The 20142-nt window shown below is 40.1% G+C and overlaps 2 protein-coding genes across 2 annotated transcripts in view; one reads left to right on the top strand and one right to left on the bottom strand.

Annotated features, from left to right (window-relative positions):
- niban1a (niban apoptosis regulator 1a) overlaps nucleotides 1–14600 on the top strand; it is a 33319-nt gene extending 18719 nt beyond the window's left edge. The window contains exons 3-14 of the mRNA XM_088927138.1: nucleotides 590–721; nucleotides 1442–1556; nucleotides 2906–3070; nucleotides 4033–4148; nucleotides 6818–6922; nucleotides 7321–7483; nucleotides 8510–8697; nucleotides 8934–9080; nucleotides 10063–10173; nucleotides 10629–10736; nucleotides 11225–11336; nucleotides 11849–14600. Of these exons, the coding sequence (XP_088783264.1) occupies nucleotides 590–721; nucleotides 1442–1556; nucleotides 2906–3070; nucleotides 4033–4148; nucleotides 6818–6922; nucleotides 7321–7483; nucleotides 8510–8697; nucleotides 8934–9080; nucleotides 10063–10173; nucleotides 10629–10736; nucleotides 11225–11336; nucleotides 11849–12438 (2052 nt within the window). The 3' untranslated portion in view covers nucleotides 12439–14600. The remainder of the gene's footprint in view (nucleotides 1–589; nucleotides 722–1441; nucleotides 1557–2905; nucleotides 3071–4032; nucleotides 4149–6817; nucleotides 6923–7320; nucleotides 7484–8509; nucleotides 8698–8933; nucleotides 9081–10062; nucleotides 10174–10628; nucleotides 10737–11224; nucleotides 11337–11848) is intronic.
- A 315-nt stretch (nucleotides 14601–14915) lies between these two features.
- The window catches only part of kifap3a (kinesin-associated protein 3a), a 30876-nt gene continuing 25649 nt past the window's right edge, over nucleotides 14916–20142 (bottom strand). Inside the window, exon 20 of the mRNA XM_088927136.1 lies at nucleotides 14916–16114. Coding sequence (XP_088783262.1) covers nucleotides 16006–16114 — 109 coding nt within the window. The 3' untranslated portion in view covers nucleotides 14916–16005. The remainder of the gene's footprint in view (nucleotides 16115–20142) is intronic.

Here is a 20142-nt window from a genome sequence, read left to right as displayed (position 1 = left end):
CAAAGCGCTTTACAGGTAATGGGGACCCCCCTCCACCACCAATGTGCAGCCCCACCTGGATGATGCGACGGCAGCCATAGTGCGCCAGTACTCTCCCCACACACCAGCTTTCAGTGGGGAGGAGAACAGAGTGATGAAGCCAGTTCGGAGATGGGGACTATTAGGAGGCCATGATTGGAAAAGGCCAATGGGAACTTTGGCCAGGACACCAGGGTAACACCCCTACTCATTTCGAGAAACAGGGATTTGTAATGACCACAGAGAGTCAGGACCTCAGTATAAAATCTCATCCAAAGGACAGTGCCTTTTTACAGTGTACTGTCCCCATCACTATACTGTGGCATTAGGACCCACATAGCCCACAGGATGAGCACTAACATCTCTTCCACCAGCAACCTTAATGTTTCCCAGGAGGTCTCCCATCCAGGTACTGGCCAGGCTCACACCTGCTGAGCTTCAGTGGGCTGCCAGTTGTGAGTTGCAGGGTGATATGGCTGCTGGCGAAAATAATAATAAACTCAGGGACTGAGTGAACGGCTCTCCTGATATGTCAAAGCAGTGTGACTTACGCTCCCGTTTTTCTCTGCAGGACCCCCTGGAGCCCGGGAAGGTCCTGTATGAAGAGAATATACTGCATTACAGCGACGAACTGAAAAAATGGAAGGAAAGGTTCGTGGTGGTGCGGGCGAACTACAGTTTGGAATGCCACGACAGCTACGAGGTGGGTGGAGCGGTTGGCGTTTTAAGCCGCGAGGGGCCAGTGTCGTTTTTCCAGTGGGAGGGCCCCGTTTCCCAACCAGCCATGTTGGAAAGATTGAAGAGGAAGACAAACAATCACCGAGGAGGGCACTAGAACAGCATCCATTTCAAACAGAGGCGTGTGCCCTGTTGCCCAGACAGTGCTGGCTTGGGTTTGGGCTGTATCAGCAGAGTGTGACTGGAAATCCCTGAGCGACAGTGTGGCCTGGGTATTGTTAGCATGCTGTGCAGCAGAGATCCCTGTGGCTTGCAGATATAATTGAGGCTGGGGTATCACAAGTGAGGGCCATATCTGATCTCCCTTGCCTTGGCTCTCCCGTTGCTGCTGTGGGCTTGTAGAATGAATACCAAGGCCTCACAGTGCCATTATTGATAGATGGCTTGCATGTTGCTTTTATATTTGCAGTGACACTGTCACCCAAGTGACATGGGGTGTTCTATGCATTGCATAATCAACTGAAAGACACATTATTTCCTCTTCTTCTTATTTTAAAACCTGTGGAAGACTATAGCAGCGAGCCGAGATTAATAAAAATTGGTGTGTCCAACTGTCCGCGGCGCGGGCTGAAAAGTTTTTTAAATATAAGTAAAGGACAATGACAACAGTGGAGGCCCCTTATGTGTCTTTTACAAGCCAGCTTCAGATCGAAAACCTCAATTTCTTTTCTTTTCCTCGTTCAAGACCTTCATGAAAGGAGTTGAGCCCAGGCTCAGGCTGCTCCCAACAGGAGGAACTGTGGTGACATCGCTGGATAAGTACAACACACTGGTAGACAGGTCCTTCCCCGACCCCAATAGTGAGTGTCAAACCTGCCAGTGACTTGTGCGTAGCACAGCTCAGTGGTCTGTGGAATGGAAAGTCAAATTACCTGCTGCCAAGCTCAACCTACTGTACTTTGCTTTTTTAAAATCCAGCTTGAGGGCTAGTGTCCTGTAAGGTGGCATGGAACAGAATGCCTTTGAAATCCTAGAGTTTGGGCTTTTGAAATGAAGAGGTGTCTTACTGATAGCAATTTTTATTCTTTAAGCGAGGTTCATAGAAACCTATACATTTATTTGGTGCTGCATTTCAGATCACACCCAGAGGCTGACTTCAGTAGGTATCTCCTGAAAGCACTTGCTGGGTCAAATCTGTGTGTAGTACATGGCAGGCAAGTTCTACAACAATAGGAGCAACAGGGGTGCCAGCAGTCTGCAATCATGTGCTTATTTTGCTTGTCCTTGAAAGCTTTAATTTGCCACCTCCACAGCCAGAGTGAATGGAAAACAACTTTCAGTAGCTCTCAGTCTGTACCTGATGACTCTTACCCATTTATATCTGGAGCAAGGGGAGGAGAACTGCAGCAGGCAGACTGTTAGACTGGCTGATCATTAAGGGAGGGGTTTTCGTGACAGTCAAATGCCAAACCCAACACAATAAAATGAATTGCCCTAAACTCCCACATCCAATTCAGCAGTGGAGTTTGCTACTCTGAAATGTTCTAAAATAATTTTGGATAGTTCATAATCATGGCATCTCTGCTTGAATCCCCTGGAAAAATGGCAACTAGTATGTTTTTTGGATATCTTTCAGAAATAAAACATAAGCAATAAGGAAGCACTGGGGCGTTCTATACACTACAAAATCAACTGAAAGACATTATTTCCTTTCCTTTTTATATTAGAATCTGCAAGCATTTTATCCATTTAAAGCAATTTTTGGAAAACCCATATGGAATACCAAATTGCAGTTCAGCCCCAGTCACTCCTACCTTCCAACAAAAACTAAAAAGAATCAAGCATACACCCTCCGACACAACTTTAAAAAGCCAGGGACTTTAGTTTTCCTTATAACTCTGAAAAGAAACAAGGTTTGGTTGTAGTTCTCTGTGGCTGGCCAGCTGTTTATGAACACCACCACTTGCACTGCCACTACAGGATACAGGTGGCTGATGGGATAGATAGTTTTGGACCTTCACTCTCCAGAAGGAATGATTTGTTGTTGTTTTTTTAAATAAATGAGTTGCTAAAGTGTTCTTTCTCCACCTTCTCCAGCCTAAAATATGTAGTGTATTATCATCTGATTACCACACTATAAGCAGGTACGTTTTTATTAAGCAGACTGACTCAAAGTGACTTCAGCTTAAGGCTGTGTTTTCTCCTGCAGGTATGAGTGAAGAGGCTTCTCCTCCCCTGGTCACTATGCCTGACCAGTTTCCTGTTTACTTGCACCTGCCTTACCGAAAAGACTGGTACTTCTGCTTCCACAGCGAAGACCCCCAGAAACACTTCATCTCCATTCTGGAAGACTGTATCAGACATCAGAACCAAGGTATTTCAGGGACTGGAAGTGAATCAGGAGTTGGGCTGGGTCAAAGTCAGAGAAATAAACCAACACACAAATAAGAAAAACGAAAAAGAAGGTGTTAGCTACAGCCCTCATCGTGCAGTATGGGTGAAATCATTTTGCATATGCATGGCAGGCGTTAGACCATAGAACACTGAGGTTTCACACCCTTATAATTATAAGACCGGGTGCTCTAAAACAATGAGCCAAGAACGTGTGGAACTTGATCACCATGCTTCTTGGTATTTTTCAATCGGCTTTATGATACTCTAATAATAACCAGTAGCAAGAGACCTGCTTCCTGTGTGGAAATGACTTCATCCTTTTCTTGTCAGTTAGTGGTTAGCAGTTTCATTAACATGTGACTGCAAGAGAAGCAAAAAAAGGCCATTTATTTTTACATTGATTGCAACTGATGATTTTTTTCTCTTGCTTCCCAAAAGATTGGCAAATATTGCCCTCAAAAGAGGAAGGTGGCACTTTTTTTGTTTAAAAACTGAAAAACCACAGATTCAAATTGTATGTAATTGTGAAATAATCCAACACAAACAGATTTCAGACTGTGGAAAATGTTTCAGTTTACAGTTTAATCAATGTCAATGAGTCCTGTTAACCCACCCTTTTGCTTAACACAATGAATGGGGTTACCCTTGACTGGCCAAGACTCATTCTTTGCAATGTACCTCTTACTGCTACAACAATGATTGAATATTGCCAGAAATATTAAATCCACAAGCTGGGTAATTGTGGGTAATGACCATAATTTTCACTAATTCCTCACATCATAACAGAATAAAATAATGTAATAAGTACCATTCGCTGTTACTATTCTGAAAAGTCTATAATACTCTCGTGTTTGAGAATTTGAGACCTAACGTCAGAATAAGCTCAGTGCGCCGCAGGAGATAAAACACTTCCTCCTGAGTGGGCTGTCTTTCTCCTTCCAGACTTTCTCAAGAAGACAACATGTGATGTGCAGGCTTTCCTAAAGGCAGTGCAGTTCTACAGACAGGAGAAGAACCACTATGAATCATGGGACATGTTAATAGGAAGTGATGCGAAGGTAGGTTATTTGTGGACAATCGATGTCATTTCAGTTTTTGAGTTCTTGACCAAAAAACAACAATGACCGAGGCAAACGTTCAGAAGTATGATGGGAGCTGGCATACACACTTTAAGAATTAGGAATGAGACATTACCGTCTTTCGGATGAGACGTTAAACCGAGGTCCTGACTCACAGTGGTCATTAAAGATCCCCTGGGAATTTCTCAACAAGAGTAGGGAGTATCCCGGTGTCTGGGCCAAATTTCCCCCCTCAGCCTTTACCGTGGCCTCCAGATTGTCCCCATGTATGATTGGCTTGCACTGGCCCTGCGATGGACTGGCGTCCCGTCCAGGGTGTACCCTGCCTTGCGCTCGTTGCTTGCCGGGTAGGCTCCGGCTTCCTGCGACACCGTATGGTATAAAGCAGTTTGGTAAATGACATGACATCAGAATTAGAAGAATTTGAGTTTTTCATTGGGGGCACAAACGAAAGATATTCTCTTACACCCCCACAACAGTGCAAGGACAAAGCTGAGCGTCTGAATGGGGCCCTTTATTTCACAAGATCTCTGTACATTTCTGTACATTGCAGTAACATAATAGTAACTGTTCCAAAGTAGTCAGTTGCTGAATAACGTGAATGGTGCATTTTGAAATGCCAAATCAGTGCTCCAAAACAATTAAATTCATCATATATCATTGGCATCGCCACAGGTATAATAATTCAGAAAACGATTATTCCTGCAGCTTTGTTATTTTGTAAACAGGATACATCATAACATTGTGAGAGAAAGCATACTTCCACGCACTTAATGATAGAGACATACCGTTCACTTCCTGTGACAGGAAGAATATTTGGGATTCCGTCCGATCTAAAAATATTTTATTTATACAGTGGTTAGCCACAATAAAAAAACAGGTGTTTCTTTCTGTTACTTATAAAGTAAGACACTTTTTTTTTCTAAATGACTCACATCCATGCATCTGGGCATTTAAAATTATGTCAAATAACTCGGGAGAGTGTAAAAAATTAAACACTTGTAACTTTTGTATGATCTTTCAGAAAGATCTCTGGAAGTTGCTGTGCTTATCCCCACAGTTCTTTTCTGTTGTTGAGCTAATCTTGTTTGGAGGAAATTCCCTCACTGTACAGGAAGTTGCTTAAAACAACTTTTGTTGAAGTTCACACTTCAGCACAGAACACCGTGACAAGAGAGCCTTGTAGTCATTTGCTTTGCACATACTGTACTGTGCATCAGTCTACACTTTTCAGTTCTGTGTAGATCTGTTAACCACACAATCATACAATATTGTACAGGTTATTCAAGTGAAGAGCATTTTATCAGATCTTTTCTGCCAATATAATTGCATTTGTAAGATATGGGGGACCACATTCATTTTGAAAAATGAAACTCTTCAGTTAAAAAAAATATACGTTGTCACAGAATCTACTTGACTTTTAGATTTCCTGAGTTATTCTATTTTAATACGTTTTCTAAACCCTTGAAGATCTCAATCTCAAGAGCAACACATCTCAAAACAATCTCAGAGCCCCCCCCCCCCCCCACACAGTTTGGTTTATGGTGGGCTGTATGTTTTGCAATAAAAAAAAACTTTAACTCGCCTCTAAGCAAGTATAATCCAAACCTAAACATTGAAATGAAAATTTAGATGATGTGGACTCTTTAGACCATAATCCTGTCACAGCAAGAATTTATTACGCTGAGCTCCATTCACTAAATCGTGTTTTAAGGTTTTCAAGCTGGTTCCTTTGCACAAAACGTTCCATTAGAATCTTTTTCTGTGTTAAAAGGGACATCGGTATTGGTCTGCTTGACTTCAGTCTGTTTTGCAAATGCGGTGCCTTGAAATGTTGGCCTCGCTTCAAAATTATGTTTTCATGTAACTCTACACAATAATAAGGGAAGCAGGCAATACAATGCCCCCTGAAAGTTAGTTTAGCCTGCAGTGGAAGTGATAATCATAACATCACAGTATTAATAACAAGGTTGTGCTGTGAGCTTACGCTACATTGCTCATTATTATAAAGCCATCAGTGTGGGGTGTTGGATAGGCCACTGGACTCGTTTGGGGTTTGGGGTTCATTCGCTGGGTGGAACACTGCCACTGTACCATAGAACAAGACAGACCCTTAGATTGCACCAGGAACAGGCCCAGCTGTCTAAACAAGAAGCCAGTACAAATATGAAATGCCTTAGACATCAGCCAAAATAATTAACACTAATTTCTGTATTATCACCTCACACCAGAAAAAAAAAATACTCAGTAAACTGTAAAAGTGAAATAAAAGCCAAAACAAACTTCAGTTTCCTGTAGAATATAGGAACATTTATCTTGCTTCTATACTGTGTACTGTTTTAAAAGTCACCACTAAAATATCAGTTGTACAATGTGACGTAGCACAGTAGTAAACCACATATACTGAAATCATGTACAATATTCAAATTCTTATGCAGGTGTGGGGAAGCAGCAACGTCATGAGCAGGAACTCTCAGGTCTTTTGCTCTGTGTTACATCAGGCTCTGTGACACTCAGGTGTTTTTTGCTCTTCTGCCTGGAAACGTGGGGACAGATTTACCAGGGCCCGATGTGGCTTCTCTCAGCTTGTGAAAAGGCCGGCTGTGCTGTCTGTCCCTGAGAGCCCCCCTGTTCCCTGTGTGTGGCAGGTGCTGAGTAACCTGGTGATGGAGGATCTGCTGCCCTCGCTGCAGACCGAGCTGGTGCCCCGACTGAAAGGGAAGAAGAACGAGCGGAAGAGAGTCTGGTTCGCTGTACGTGGGCTTCGTACCGATCTCAACGAGCAAGTTATTTTTAAACTGGCCACCAGGGGGCTCATCTGCATTGACTTGTAATAGATCCCCCAGGGAGCATAGGCAGTAGATGCAGATCACTCAAATGTGCTTCTATGAAAGCCAAATTAAACAAAAACGTTTTTTTTAATATTACATTCTAGCAATATTATTCAATTGTACACTACATACCTTTTTTAAAATATTTTACTGGGAGAAGTGCAAGGCAAGGAATGAAAGTTTTATATGACTGGTGACTTACATATACAGTGTCCATGGGGGTTTCATACATTTAAGTAAAATAATGATTCTGGCATCTGGCCATATTCAACATAACTCATGTCAGAATTTAGCTCTCCCTCTTCCACTTCCTGCTCCAGACTGTGGAATCCGCCTACACCCTGGTCCAGGAGCAGGTGGCTGAGGGGTTGAACGCTTTGAAGGAAGAATGCAAGGAGACAGCCAAGCAGCAGGAGGCCCGTATTCGCTCAGACATGGACCAGATTGTCAATTCTAAGAACTTCCTGGCTGGAAAGCTGAAAGGTACATGCTGTGCTGCACGTGACAAGAGTGTTTTTTCCCCTAAGGATGCCCGTAGCTCCAAGCTAGCAGTCTCATGAATGGCTGTGAACCCAACATCTGACCTGCCCTCGAGAAGGGAGTGTTGTCTGGTGCTTGAGAGAACACCCAGATGGGTCTGCAGACATGACGACTGCTTTACCGGTGGCACTTTTAGAAGAGAAGCTATCCCTTTCGTTCGTGATTCAATGTTAGCACCAGATGTCATACAGGGCACACTGAGATGGAAGCATGCTGGGAAGTAAGGGATTTCTGCAGATTTTTCCAGAAGATGGCATCATACGTCATCCGGAGTGTTCCATGAATAAAAGGGAGCACTCAAGGAATTAAGAATTTGGAAACAATTGAAATAAAAAAAAAATCCTCATCATATTTTTTTCAGTGCCTAACCTCAGAGACTTTTAAAATGAAAAATAAGCAGGAACATTAACATTGGTTTGTTAAACTACTCTTCACAGTGTTCTGAATCAACCATCCATTTTCCAACCACTTCATCCAATTCAGGGTTACAGGGGAGCTGGAGTCTATCCAGGTCACAAAGTGGGACACACCCTCGACAGGATGCCAGTTCACAACAGGGCAGAGACAGACACACACTCACACACTCACACACTCACACACTCACACACTCACACCAGGGCCAGCAACTGGAGCACCCGGGGGAAACCCACACAAACAAACACGGGGAGAACTTACAAACTCCTCACAGGCAGATAGCAGCCCAGGCCCGGACTTGAATGCAGGGCTCCAGCACTGTAACCACTGTGCCAACGTGTCGCCCACTGTTATAAGGCTTTGTTGTTTTAAAAAAAAAAAGTTATTTTCAAAAAAAGAAGTATGGGCTGCTTGAAGTGGTGTACCAAAGCAAAGCACAGTTAAGCACTTTGAAATGCAAGTTATAGGTGAGGAACATGGCAGGTTGTCGCACTGTTGTTTGAATTAGGCATGGCCACGGCCTGTCTGTAGTGACCTGTTCCACTGCACCCCCAGCCACAGTGTCTGAGCCCACAGTGAAGTGCTGCCTGGAGAGTGTCCAGCCCTACCTGGCCTCCATCCTGGAGGAGCTCATGGTGCCCATCAGCTCCGGATTCCAGGACGTTCGGGTCCTGGTGGAGAACGAGATTGACCAACTGGGCAAGGACTACCAGGAGAGCAACAGCACTGAAGAGCTGAAAGAGGTGAGACCGGACCTCGTGCAGCGTCAGGCTCACAACATCCCGAAACACAACAGTACACAGCTGCTTCTGAGGCATGTTGGTTGAGCATCTGCCCCTGCGTCTCCTGAAACTACTAGTGCGGTCAGCGGGGGGGGTGGCCTTGCGGGATATTTTGAGCAGGCTCAGAAGGATGCTTGTGTTGCTGGCAGCAGAGATCGGAGAGCGCCGGAGAGCTCACCCCACCCTCTCCTCCACAGGCCCTGGGAAGGCTGGGACAAGTGAAGATGAGAGACTGCTACCAGCAGGTGGAGGTCCTCCGGGAGCAGCTCAAGGAACTGAGAAACCGCTTCAAATACTCCAACACCACCCGCCTGGTCCACAGTACACAGAGCTACATGCAACAGGTGATGCCTTCCTGCAGACGTTTGCTTGCTGCATTGAATACATCTCCTCTTGGAATTTTCAGTTTGGTAGAAAGATAGGGACATTAAGGTTTACATGCCATGGACTGGATATTCATGCAATGCATGGATAATGTATTCAATTCAAGAAGGTAGCTGCGTCAGCATGCGTAGGCTGCAAAGGAACAGGTAAAGGTTTATTCCATGCCAAAAAGAGAAGAAAGGAAAAGACCCAACGTTTCGGCTGTCGAGCTTCTTCAAAATGTTGAGTCTCTTTTTCTTTTAGCATAGAATAAAGCTTTACCTGTTTCTAATGTATGCAATGTCATTATTTTTAATTCAATAGATCCACATACATGGGTACATATACATATACATACATATACATCCACATACATATTTTTCTATTTCCTTCTTTTCATTTATTTTTCCCCCGAAAGCACCTCAAACCTAAGAATTATCACTAAGAATCTGGTGAAGTATAGCATTATTAGCTAGATTATAGGTGCATCACGATACACCACGTTTCAAAAACATCAGATATCTCAAAACATTTAACGTTCTCAATCTCTGCTGCCCCCTTGTGGTCATTGGAGTTTTAAAGGGAATTTGTTTCAGTTTAATAATGAGATAAGATTACTTTATTGGCCATATACAATTTCTTGCATTAGGAATTTGTCTTTTCGCATACCCCAGCTTGCTCTCCATGAGACACACAGACAGGGAGAGAAGCTTGGGGTCAGAGCACAGGGTCAGCAATTGTACAGTGCCCCTGGAGCAGCTGGGGTTAAGGGCCTTGCTCAGGGGCCCAATGGAGTAGGATTCCTCTGCCGGCCATGGGATTTGAACCGGCAAGCCTTCCAGTCACAGGCGCAGATCCGTAACCACACAGCCACCACCCTTTAGTGACACTAAACACTTACAATTTAACAAGGTTGTTAAAGATTAGCATTTTCTTCTTCTGTATTTGAATTCTTCTCTTTAGCTGATGGATAATGTGGTATACACCTTTGAAATTCTGCTTTGCGCCGCCCTGAAAGATAACCCTGCCAATGTTCCATCTGCCATTGAGAAAGCCAAGCAGAGGGTTCTAAAGGTAAGCAGCCCCTTCTATACAGATCAGCCTCTCAGAGAATTGGGAAAATTCTCATTTTCACTTAATCACATAAATAACAAGAAACAAAAGCCCAATGACATAAAGATGCTATGGCCTATCTATGGTCTGAACACGGTATTTTATAAAAAGTGACAACAGATATGCACACAGAAAATGGCACAGTAAAGAGTATCTACCTCCCCACAAAATCTCCGCAACAAATGTAAAAAAAAAGATTACATCAAACAAACTCAATTTCATGATAATGTGTATGTCAATAATGTCATTTTAGTAAGGTTTACAGTGTCAATAAAGCAGAGCTCTTTTAAAATGAAACATGAGTCATTTTCCCTTTGCTAAGAATGTGATTTCAGACAAAGCAGGCTTGATGGTTGATAGTTATCCATCCTGCACATCTGAATTCTCTTCCATCTCCCCTGCTCTCTGTCTGACAGCAATACGACTACGACAGCAGTACCATCAGGAAGAAGATCTTCCAGGAGGCTCTGGTGGAGATCACATTGCCTACAATACGGAAGACTCTGGCTCCCAGCTGCAAACCAGTAAGTGATCCATTATTCATTTTCCTGTCCGCTACCCACAATCAAACAGGTTTCCACAGAATCACATTTTCAGTCAATTAGAAGGCTGATCTAGTAATTCCACTTTGAAGGCAAGGTGCTGGACATACTTCTCATTGAAGCAAACATATCATCATAGTTCCAACTAAAACATCAACACCTTCCTCCAACAGGTGCAGCTTATTTTTTACTTGAACAGCTCTATGCATAAGACAAGGGCTTTTGAAGATGTATTCTGTCATTTAAATTCCTTTTGACAGGCATAATAATTAACATCATAGATGTAGTGCAAGATAAAGTCAAGAAGCTGCCCTCAGTGGGCCAAAAGACAACCCTGGCCACACAAATACATAGACATATCTTGAATTACAGTGATATGGAAACTCTGTCATGACTAAAAGAAACATCAAACAAATAACTACACCTATGCATCTATATTTTACACAAATCTGTTATGTATTGATTTTTAGGAGCTTCAGAAATTTGACCAGTATATCTTTGCTGATTATGCTAACTTTGTACAAGTGGAAAATGTCTATGAAGAAATCCTGTTGGAGGTCCTAGAGAGAGAAGTCAGCAAAGGTGAGCTGTCTGCTAATGTCATCCCATACAGGGCCTGAAAAGAGCTGCTTTAAGCCCTTTAAAAAGCTTTCACATTGCTTTGTCATTTTTCCAGAAGTTACTTTCACCAAAAATGGGTAGAATCATTGATGTAATTGTTACAGAACACAGAGGAGCACAGAGGTGAATGTTTAACAAAAGGTGGATTCCTAAATTATTCAATCAATGGAATCTCCGTGCATAGAACCACTAAATAATTGTTTTCCTTTTTACCTGCATTATTGGAATAGAACAATGTCTGCCTAGAACACAAATACATTTGTTTTTTGGAACACATTTGCAAAATACATTTTTTTTTCTGTGTGCAAATTCTTCTTCAGCTTTACTACACTATTAACTTTTAGAAAGTCTTTTTCTGGATAATCTTTAATGCCTACGCTTGCAATCCAAAGTGAAATGAAAGTGGTGCGCTTAGGTTCTTCCCTGCAATGAAAAAGAATGACACATTTCCTTCTTTTTTTTTTTCCACACAGTGGTGAAAGAAGCTGCGAGTGCAAAGAAGCACAACCTGTTTGTAGACAGCATGGATCTCCACTGCGTGAGCCAGTCCAGTTTGACTGACAGCAAGACCCCACCAGGATCCACCCCTGCTAGTCCAGCCAAGCAAGCAACAGCAAAAGAAACTCCAGCCCCTCAGGCTCAGGGTAATGGGATACATGAGTGCTGGGACCAGCCAGACACATCAAGCGTGTCTGTGGCAGAGAAGAAGGAAAATGGTTCTACGATCAGAATGCAGACTGACACGACGGTACCTAGCTTGGACACAGGCAGCAAGGAGTCCTTTGCTAACAATGTGGCAGCACTCAGCCTTAACCCTGCCAAGGAGGAATCTCCAGCTAATTTCACCCCATCACCGAGTCAGGACACCGCTGGCCAACAGCCCGTCGCTGACAGCACAGGTCTACTCACGATCGGCACAGACCAAGAGGTTAAAGAAAGAGACGAGAAAGCGGAGGAGAAGTCATGCGAAGAGACTGTCCTCGCAGAGACGCCGGCTCCCGACAGCCTCCACGAAATTCGAAATCTGATGGCTGGACAAGGAGAGCTGGTGGAAGAGGAGTGAGACTGCCATGCCCACAGCACAGAGAAACAGCACAACAAACCCTCTGACAGCCAACAGCCAACACCCAAAGAGCAGAGGATAACTGCAGCATCAGCCAGCGATGTACATTTTCAACTTGAAACTTAGATATTAAATGAAAAGGACATTCTGATGATCACACAGTAATGGTTTAAGACACCATTCATTAATAACTGTATGTTTATTTAACCAAGTTCAGGATACTCGAATTGAAGTGTAAGATATTTCTCACACAGTTGCATTTAATGGAATTTGATGTCTAAATCCTTTCTTAGAGGTGCTAACTAGGACAATTGCAAGTAGTACAAGTTATTGCAAGGAAGAAATTTCACAAATTATTTAACGGCATCACTTACCTGATAAAACTGATCGAAACCTCATCCTCGACATTCAATTTTTCTTACTCTTAACTGAATTTGGCCTTAGCAAAGTAACATAAGCATTTTAATGACTGTTGCCTTCATAAAGACAGTGTAACAAAGAACTATAAAATGCTAAAGCAAACCCAAAAGGGTTTTACATTTGAAACAAGGTAGATATGTAATGGTTAATTACTCCAATTAAAATGTGCAAATCCCTCATTTAAGACACAAGGCTTGCTTGTACACATAGTTGACCGGTTTAAAATGAAATAGTTCTAAATAATGCATTTGACAGATAATTACTAAGTCGTGTAGTTTTAAAGGTCGCTATTTTCGTAATTCTACTTGTTCTCTGTATACAGTTTAACATATAATTGTCATTCTGACAGACCTCTATATTTGACATATACTCTACTGTCATAAACTGATGCATTAGCAGTTATTAACATAGATGCAGGCTTTGCATATTGCTGTGGTATAGTTTCAATATAAAGTTTTACTTTGTTGTGACTTGCATAGGTTAACAGAAATATTACAGTACACAGGGCTTTTCCATCTTTTCAATTACTGACTAAAAAGTACTGTACCACAAGCAATTTTCCTTGAGTGCTAGGCAACACTGTCAAAATGGGGACAACCACCCTATTTTTTTCTAAAATGTTAAGTTATTGATATATAGGATTGCCGAGAAACTGGAAAAGGAAAAGTATACATTTACTATATAGTTGTACATGCCCTCCAGTCTTTTCCTAGTTGTTCAGAGCCTAATAGCTATCATATAAGCAGCATATTTCTTACATTGCCATAAGCTTTCTATGTAGTGATACATAATGTGGCAGTATGTCAATACAGTAGTTGTATTTAAATTACCCAAATTCACAGTGATGAGTTTTGCAGTCTTTTTAAGTAATTGAATAGAAAACCACAAAATACTTGCTTTATCAAGTAATTTGCTGGTTAGAAATACAATGAAAAAAGATTTAACACACAGTTGCAAGCTAGTATCATTATCGTGCAATTATTATTCTCTGAACAATGTTCTAAACCTTTAGAACAGCAGATGATCTTGGACCACTGATTTCTGAAACATTCCATGACTGAATAATAAAACTACAAAAAAGGACATTTTTTTTACAAAAACACTGAGAAGCTATAAACACATATATTTACTAGAGGCCTTTTCTGGATTCGTAGAGGGTTAAAGTCAGAGTGTTGCTTGCTGATAGGGGATTGTTAAAAAGTGAACTATGGCTTTCAGATACTGGCTATTACATTAGCTGGCAGAGAGATTAAAAGAAGAATCGCAACAAACAATCGATCACACCTTTAATCTAAATATTTTAACTATTGCAATTCTTATTGTTTTTTTAGTTATCAATAGAACCATTGTCAATTATTGCCCCCACCTGGTTTTCTGTTTAAAATGATGGATAATTCTTCATGTTAATGGTCAAACTGGACCTTAAGTTAAACCACAAATAAAGAAGAGTCTTTTACAGAAATAAATTGTGCTGATTAACAAAGCCTGAAATAAATTATAAGCTCTGTCTATGTGGTCTATTAAAATAACCAACACTAAGTTACTAACTGCATAATGTAAATATAAAAAAAACAAATTATATACAAAGATTGGTTTTGATATACACCCAGTTTAAGTTACATTACTCTAGATGAAGGAATTATTTGAATTATCTAAAGATTGTCAAAGGTGATGACTGACTGAAGAAACTCTCAATGTATTGTAAAGCTCTTATAGTACAATGTATAATAAAATATTAAACCTTAAGAGGGAGTCGTCCTTTTAATCTTCTGTAGTTTCACATGAAACTGTAAAACTTATTTGTTATTGATCTGACAAAAAGCATGTGACATCTGTCAATTTCTATTGCCATCTCTTATCTGTTTTGTTCAGCAATGTTCTCCAGGTGGTAAATTCTATAAAAATTAAGTTGCTTCTCCAAAATTCCATGTTTGGTTTTAAAAACATCATTTTGATTCAGTCAGGATTAAAAATCCTGTAAAACCAGAAAAAGCAAAACCAATTGTCAGAAGTAAACGTGTAGATCTTCAAGTCCTTAAAAAACAAAATTACAACTATTGCACATTCACTTTATTCACACTCATCCAAATGAATGGACTTATCAAAACACAGGGATCAGAAGTTATATACTGACCTACTGTACACCTACTGTAGACCCACAAATACAATAGTCCATACAATAGAAACATGTTAAGGACTGTTGTTTATACACTTTTTCACATTGCCCTTACACGTAAATAAAATAAACAGCAATGGTTAAACTCATATAAAAATAATCTTAAAAGTAAACAATCTTGTTAACCAGTAACAAAAGAGAAAATGAAAGCAGCTGCACAGTCCTGTCAAAAAATGTAGTGCCTGTTCCCCGTTCTTACCAAAAACAAAGAGTGCCTTTTCACCTCCTCACAGTTAAACTGTCATTCTGAGAAAAAAACATTCATGACAGATGGTCACACTGGGGAAGAACTGCTACACAGTGTTATCACAATTTACACATATAACAGAATTCAAAAATCTTACAAGCATATTTCATGCAGTAGTGCTGGGTTAAGCCTACAGTGTCAAATGGAAAGTGCCACTAAAATACTTTTTAAGCAAAATCTATTTTTCCTATTTCAATGAATGTTATTTAAATGCTGTATGATAAGCAGAGTTACCAATTACCATCTGAAGATACAATGACTAAAAGCAAATTAAGATTCATTTATTGAAAAAAATACTTTTTCATGGAGTCTCTAAAGGACTATGTACTTTTTTTTTAGTATTGTCCTATACTGTTTCTATGCCTTTACCATTTTTAACAAACATATACGCTTAAACATACAAGCATTATGAATCATTTAATAAATATACCACAATAACACCTATTAGCAATGCAATTAGAAATGCACTGGTTCCCAGCAGATAATCTTTCCAGTTTCCAGCTTTCTTATCAGGCCAATGGTTCGGCTATCAACCAATGATATGGTTGAAATATCACTGAAAGGGATAACATCGCTGGAAACATCCTTGAAGGGAAAATATTGGAATGTCCTTTATTTGGGAACCACTGACTTAGTGTATCAGATCTGTAGGTGTCTGAGATCAGGTTATTATTAGTGTAGCAAAGTGAAAAAGGTTCATGCAGCTGTACAGTGTCCACTCAGTTTATCTGGATCCGTATCCATAGTAAAATTGCTCATCTGGGCGATATCCGTATGCTGTAGCAGGGCGCCCTGGAACAGCAGCTGTCTGGCCAAATCCATCCACACCCACACTACGAAAAAAAACAACATTTGGTAAAATTCACACCATTATAGGCTCCCGAGTACAGGGTAAAAACACATGTATGATGTATACTCAGCCCAACTCCAACAGGTCCACAGTCCTTTCCCCTTTAATGTGATCTTATTATGGATTATAAACATTATATCATACACTAAATACACATTAAAACCAATATTTACACCAGATGTTTATTTAGAATTTTTTGAATTCCAAAATCAAATATTTTGAAAATTGAAAGCAGTTTTACAGTGATCTTAAGAAGAGAATAAACAAATAAGATTTCACAGCTGATGTTTAAAACTAAATGCTAAAGCATCTCTAGACTGGAATTGTCATTTGAACGGTTGTTTCTCATCATAAAGTTAAAAAAACTATTACAAGATAGGAGCTGTTCACTCTGACACCACTAGGTGGAGACACACAATAGGTTTTGGTGTGTAATTGTACAGTATGTCCAGATTTATGCTTGAAGGGCTTAGCTGAAGCTTTTTGGACAATTATTAGAGGTGCAGCAATTCCAATTTGGCACAAGAAAAAGTACACAGCTTTCAAACCCCACCTTTCATCTTTTCCCTCAAACACATTTAAGTTATGCTTTTCCTCTCATGTATTTTAAAGACTGTAATATTTACGTTCGTGAGCAGTTTTGGCCCCTTTTCCTTAAAGGAGAAAGACCAGCCTTTCTTTCAAACTGCAAATCCAAAATGCATTTTTTCTGCATCAGGTTTTAATGAAGTCATTTCATATACATATAACATTTAGCCAAACAGAGCAATTGCTTTTAAAACCAACACAAAATTAATACCACAGAAATCAACTGATGTCATAATGTGTCAATAGAACACAACTCCATCAAAGATATTAGGGACGGCTTGTGTATTCAAATTCTGAAGTATTATTCTCTACTGATACTGAAGACCAGAGGCCCTGTAGGTTGATCAGCAATATAATAAAATCTGGAATCAGATATCAATTGGTCTGAGCCAACCTATTTACTTATAAGGATCACCTTAAAACTGCAAATCTCTTGGTTCGACACCATCAGGAATATTTTAATCAGTGATTTAACCAAAATTATGTAGCCATCCTGAGTTACGACTTCGGAAAGAACAGACGTTTGAGACCACATTACATTCCCATTAAACAGCTTAGAGAAAATGAGTGAGGGAGATTGATAAACTGTTTTTTTCTCAAGTTTAAATTGTAGCCTTTGGTTAGGACCAATAACCTTTAAAATATGAGCTGTTTGCTTTACCCCTACGCGCTTACATAATGACTTGTTGTTTTTAGCTGAAATCACTTCCAGCAATCCGTTACACACCGCCTTTTCAAATGCACCGTTCATGGGGCAGAAAATGTTTCTTTTTCCTATTGGCCTGCCAGTGCTGTCAAAACAAATTTCATTTTAAACTAAAAAGCTCTTATACTTCAAACCCCTCTACATTACAAGGGCTGCTTGTGTGATCTATGACCTTCCAAATGTGACAGCTGAAGACTTCAACTGGCTGGAGGCTCCCTGGGATGGGACAGCAGATTTGAGACCATGTCATCCTAACAAGAACTGCGGCTGTCCTATCCAGGGCTCAGGGGAACCATGACTTTAGTCACGCACAGACGGATCTGATCCAGATCTCTCACGAACATCCCTGTTCGGAAATGAAGAACCAGGCAAAAAGGGAATTCCCTTTATCCAAAAGCATGCAGTTTAGGGTTTAAAAGGACGATGGTCTGTTTTAAACATGGGGAATCTTCATAAACAGGAAGATATTTGTAATGGAAATACATACATCAAATGAATATAGTAATGACATCAGAATACCAAATAAGAGAAGAACCAATTTAGAAAAGAAACACTTCAGTTGTCTAATAAAAGTGAATTAAAAGAAAGAACACTTTTAAAACAAGGTTTTAAACTTTTAAAACAGGCAAAAATGCAACTGGCTCAAATACTAATTTCTTGCATTTTTAATGCCACTCAGTGCATCAAACAACCACTGCAAAATCACTGGATATTACATGTCAAAATGATTAAGGGACTTCCATATCTGTAATATTAGTCTAAAAAAATCAAAACAATACTAACTCTCTGGCTTATAAATGTCTAACATCTAAAGTTTTAAGATTCTCAAGCAATTAATATGTCACCCCATTTTGCAAAGCGGCTCCAAAATCAATGGAGACCAAAGGTCAAAAAAAGAAAGAGATCCAGTGTCTAGGTATAGCAATGTGGCTCAGTGACACTGGGGTGAAAGCCCATAAAAAATGCGATGGAACTTTAACTAGACTTTGTTTTACTGTGCTGAAGTGGGCTTTTGCACAGGAAACAGTCAGCGGTTTTACTTGTTCTGAGTCCTGTGGCTTTGATCTCGCTTTCTCTCTCTGTCACTTCTCAGGTTACACACCCTAGTTTTATAGCACTAAATCAACAGCAGGCGTTTTAGTTTGAACTGATTACACTTCTTTTGGGGGGGGGAAAATGTTCTGCTTCATAGTTCAGTTTAAGCAACACTGTCCAAATTTGAAAAGTGCTGCTTTCAAAGCTACATTGATTTCAGGGAAAATGTTGAAAAACAAATCTTACAGAACTTTTCGATAACTACCTTAATTTAATACAACAGCTAGAAACCATAGTACTGTATACTGCCATTAGGTTTTATGCTCTACAATATGACAGCACAGGTTGGTTCACTCAGTCCATATATCCCCTTTTACCCTCTTGGTTCTTTGGCAAAATAAAGAACCAGACTTACAAAATAAAATTTCTGCAAAGGTTTGCATTATTCACATGCCAAAACTGTTAAGTGATATGCAGGGTGGCCATTAAGAACTGGACACCTACAGACAGACAGGGGGTTTAAAGTTGCTCAGAAACTGAAAGTAAACAATAAGTAAAATTAGCACTAGAACTCTGCTGAATAATAATTATGTGTCAACTGTGATATCAGTTTACAAAGTTCAGAAAATATACTGCATTTTGCATATTGAATTATTTATTTTTAGTGTGCATTACTTGACATTTTCATTATCTGATGAATAATAAACTACAGTCGTAATTTGCAGTGACCCTCCCCATTAAATACTTTCAGAACTAGTGCAGCTTGTGAAGTGGTGCTTTTCCTGGAATCTAAAGGCCATCCCAGTGGTAGGGCATTCACTTACAGTTTCTGGATCAGAATAATAAATGCAATGGTTACTTCTGTTTATCCTGAAGCAGATGTGGTGAGTAGATTTTCAAGGACGTTTGAGCATGTAGCCAATCTCATTTGTTTTTAGAGTTAAGTCCACTTATTGAATTAGACATGCACCTTCAATTTGAATTATTCATAAAAATAGACTCTTCCTTTGAAGAGCCTAGCATTCAAATGAATAATGATGTTTTGGGAGGAGCAGAAAAATAAGCATGACCTTAATCACCTGAAGAAGCTCATTCAATTCTAAAATTCAATTTAAATGGATAATCAATATTTGTACTTATTTAATAAATAATACTCTGCTCCTGTAAAGGACTCATTGTAGAAAAAGCAGTACAGAGTAGTAGTTAGGGCTCTAGTCTGGGGCTCTAACTGCAAGGCTGTGGGTTCAAGTCCCTGCAACAGAAACTGCTATAGTAGCTTGCTCACATTAGATAACATGTATGGAAAACATACATGTTTATCCATATTGCTCCAGCAATGATTTAAACAAAATGATTCTGCACATCTGTATTAATGTGCACCCGAATTCCTGTTATGGACTGAATCCAATCCAATGGATTCAGGACTTCTAAACGCTAGAGAAACTGTAGTGATCCCAGGCCTGATGAGCCTCTAGATTTAAGCAGTGACTTCACCATTTTTTACTATTTTACAAACCTTAATTTTTAACTATTCAGAAACATGTAAATCTGCTGCTCTTATGTTGTCCAATATAGCACACACAAATGCAATGGCACTGACAGCATCATTACCAATGCTCATCCATCAGAAAGTAAAAAGCAGTATTTTCACATAAACTGAAAGAGCTGGTAAGAGGTTCAAA

This window comes from Atractosteus spatula, chromosome 11, assembly GCF_055471065.1.
Source record: "Atractosteus spatula isolate fAtrSpa1 chromosome 11, fAtrSpa1.hap1, whole genome shotgun sequence".
Classification (NCBI taxonomy): domain Eukaryota; kingdom Metazoa; phylum Chordata; class Actinopteri; order Semionotiformes; family Lepisosteidae; genus Atractosteus; species Atractosteus spatula.
This window is presented reverse-complemented; position numbering and strand designations above follow the sequence as displayed.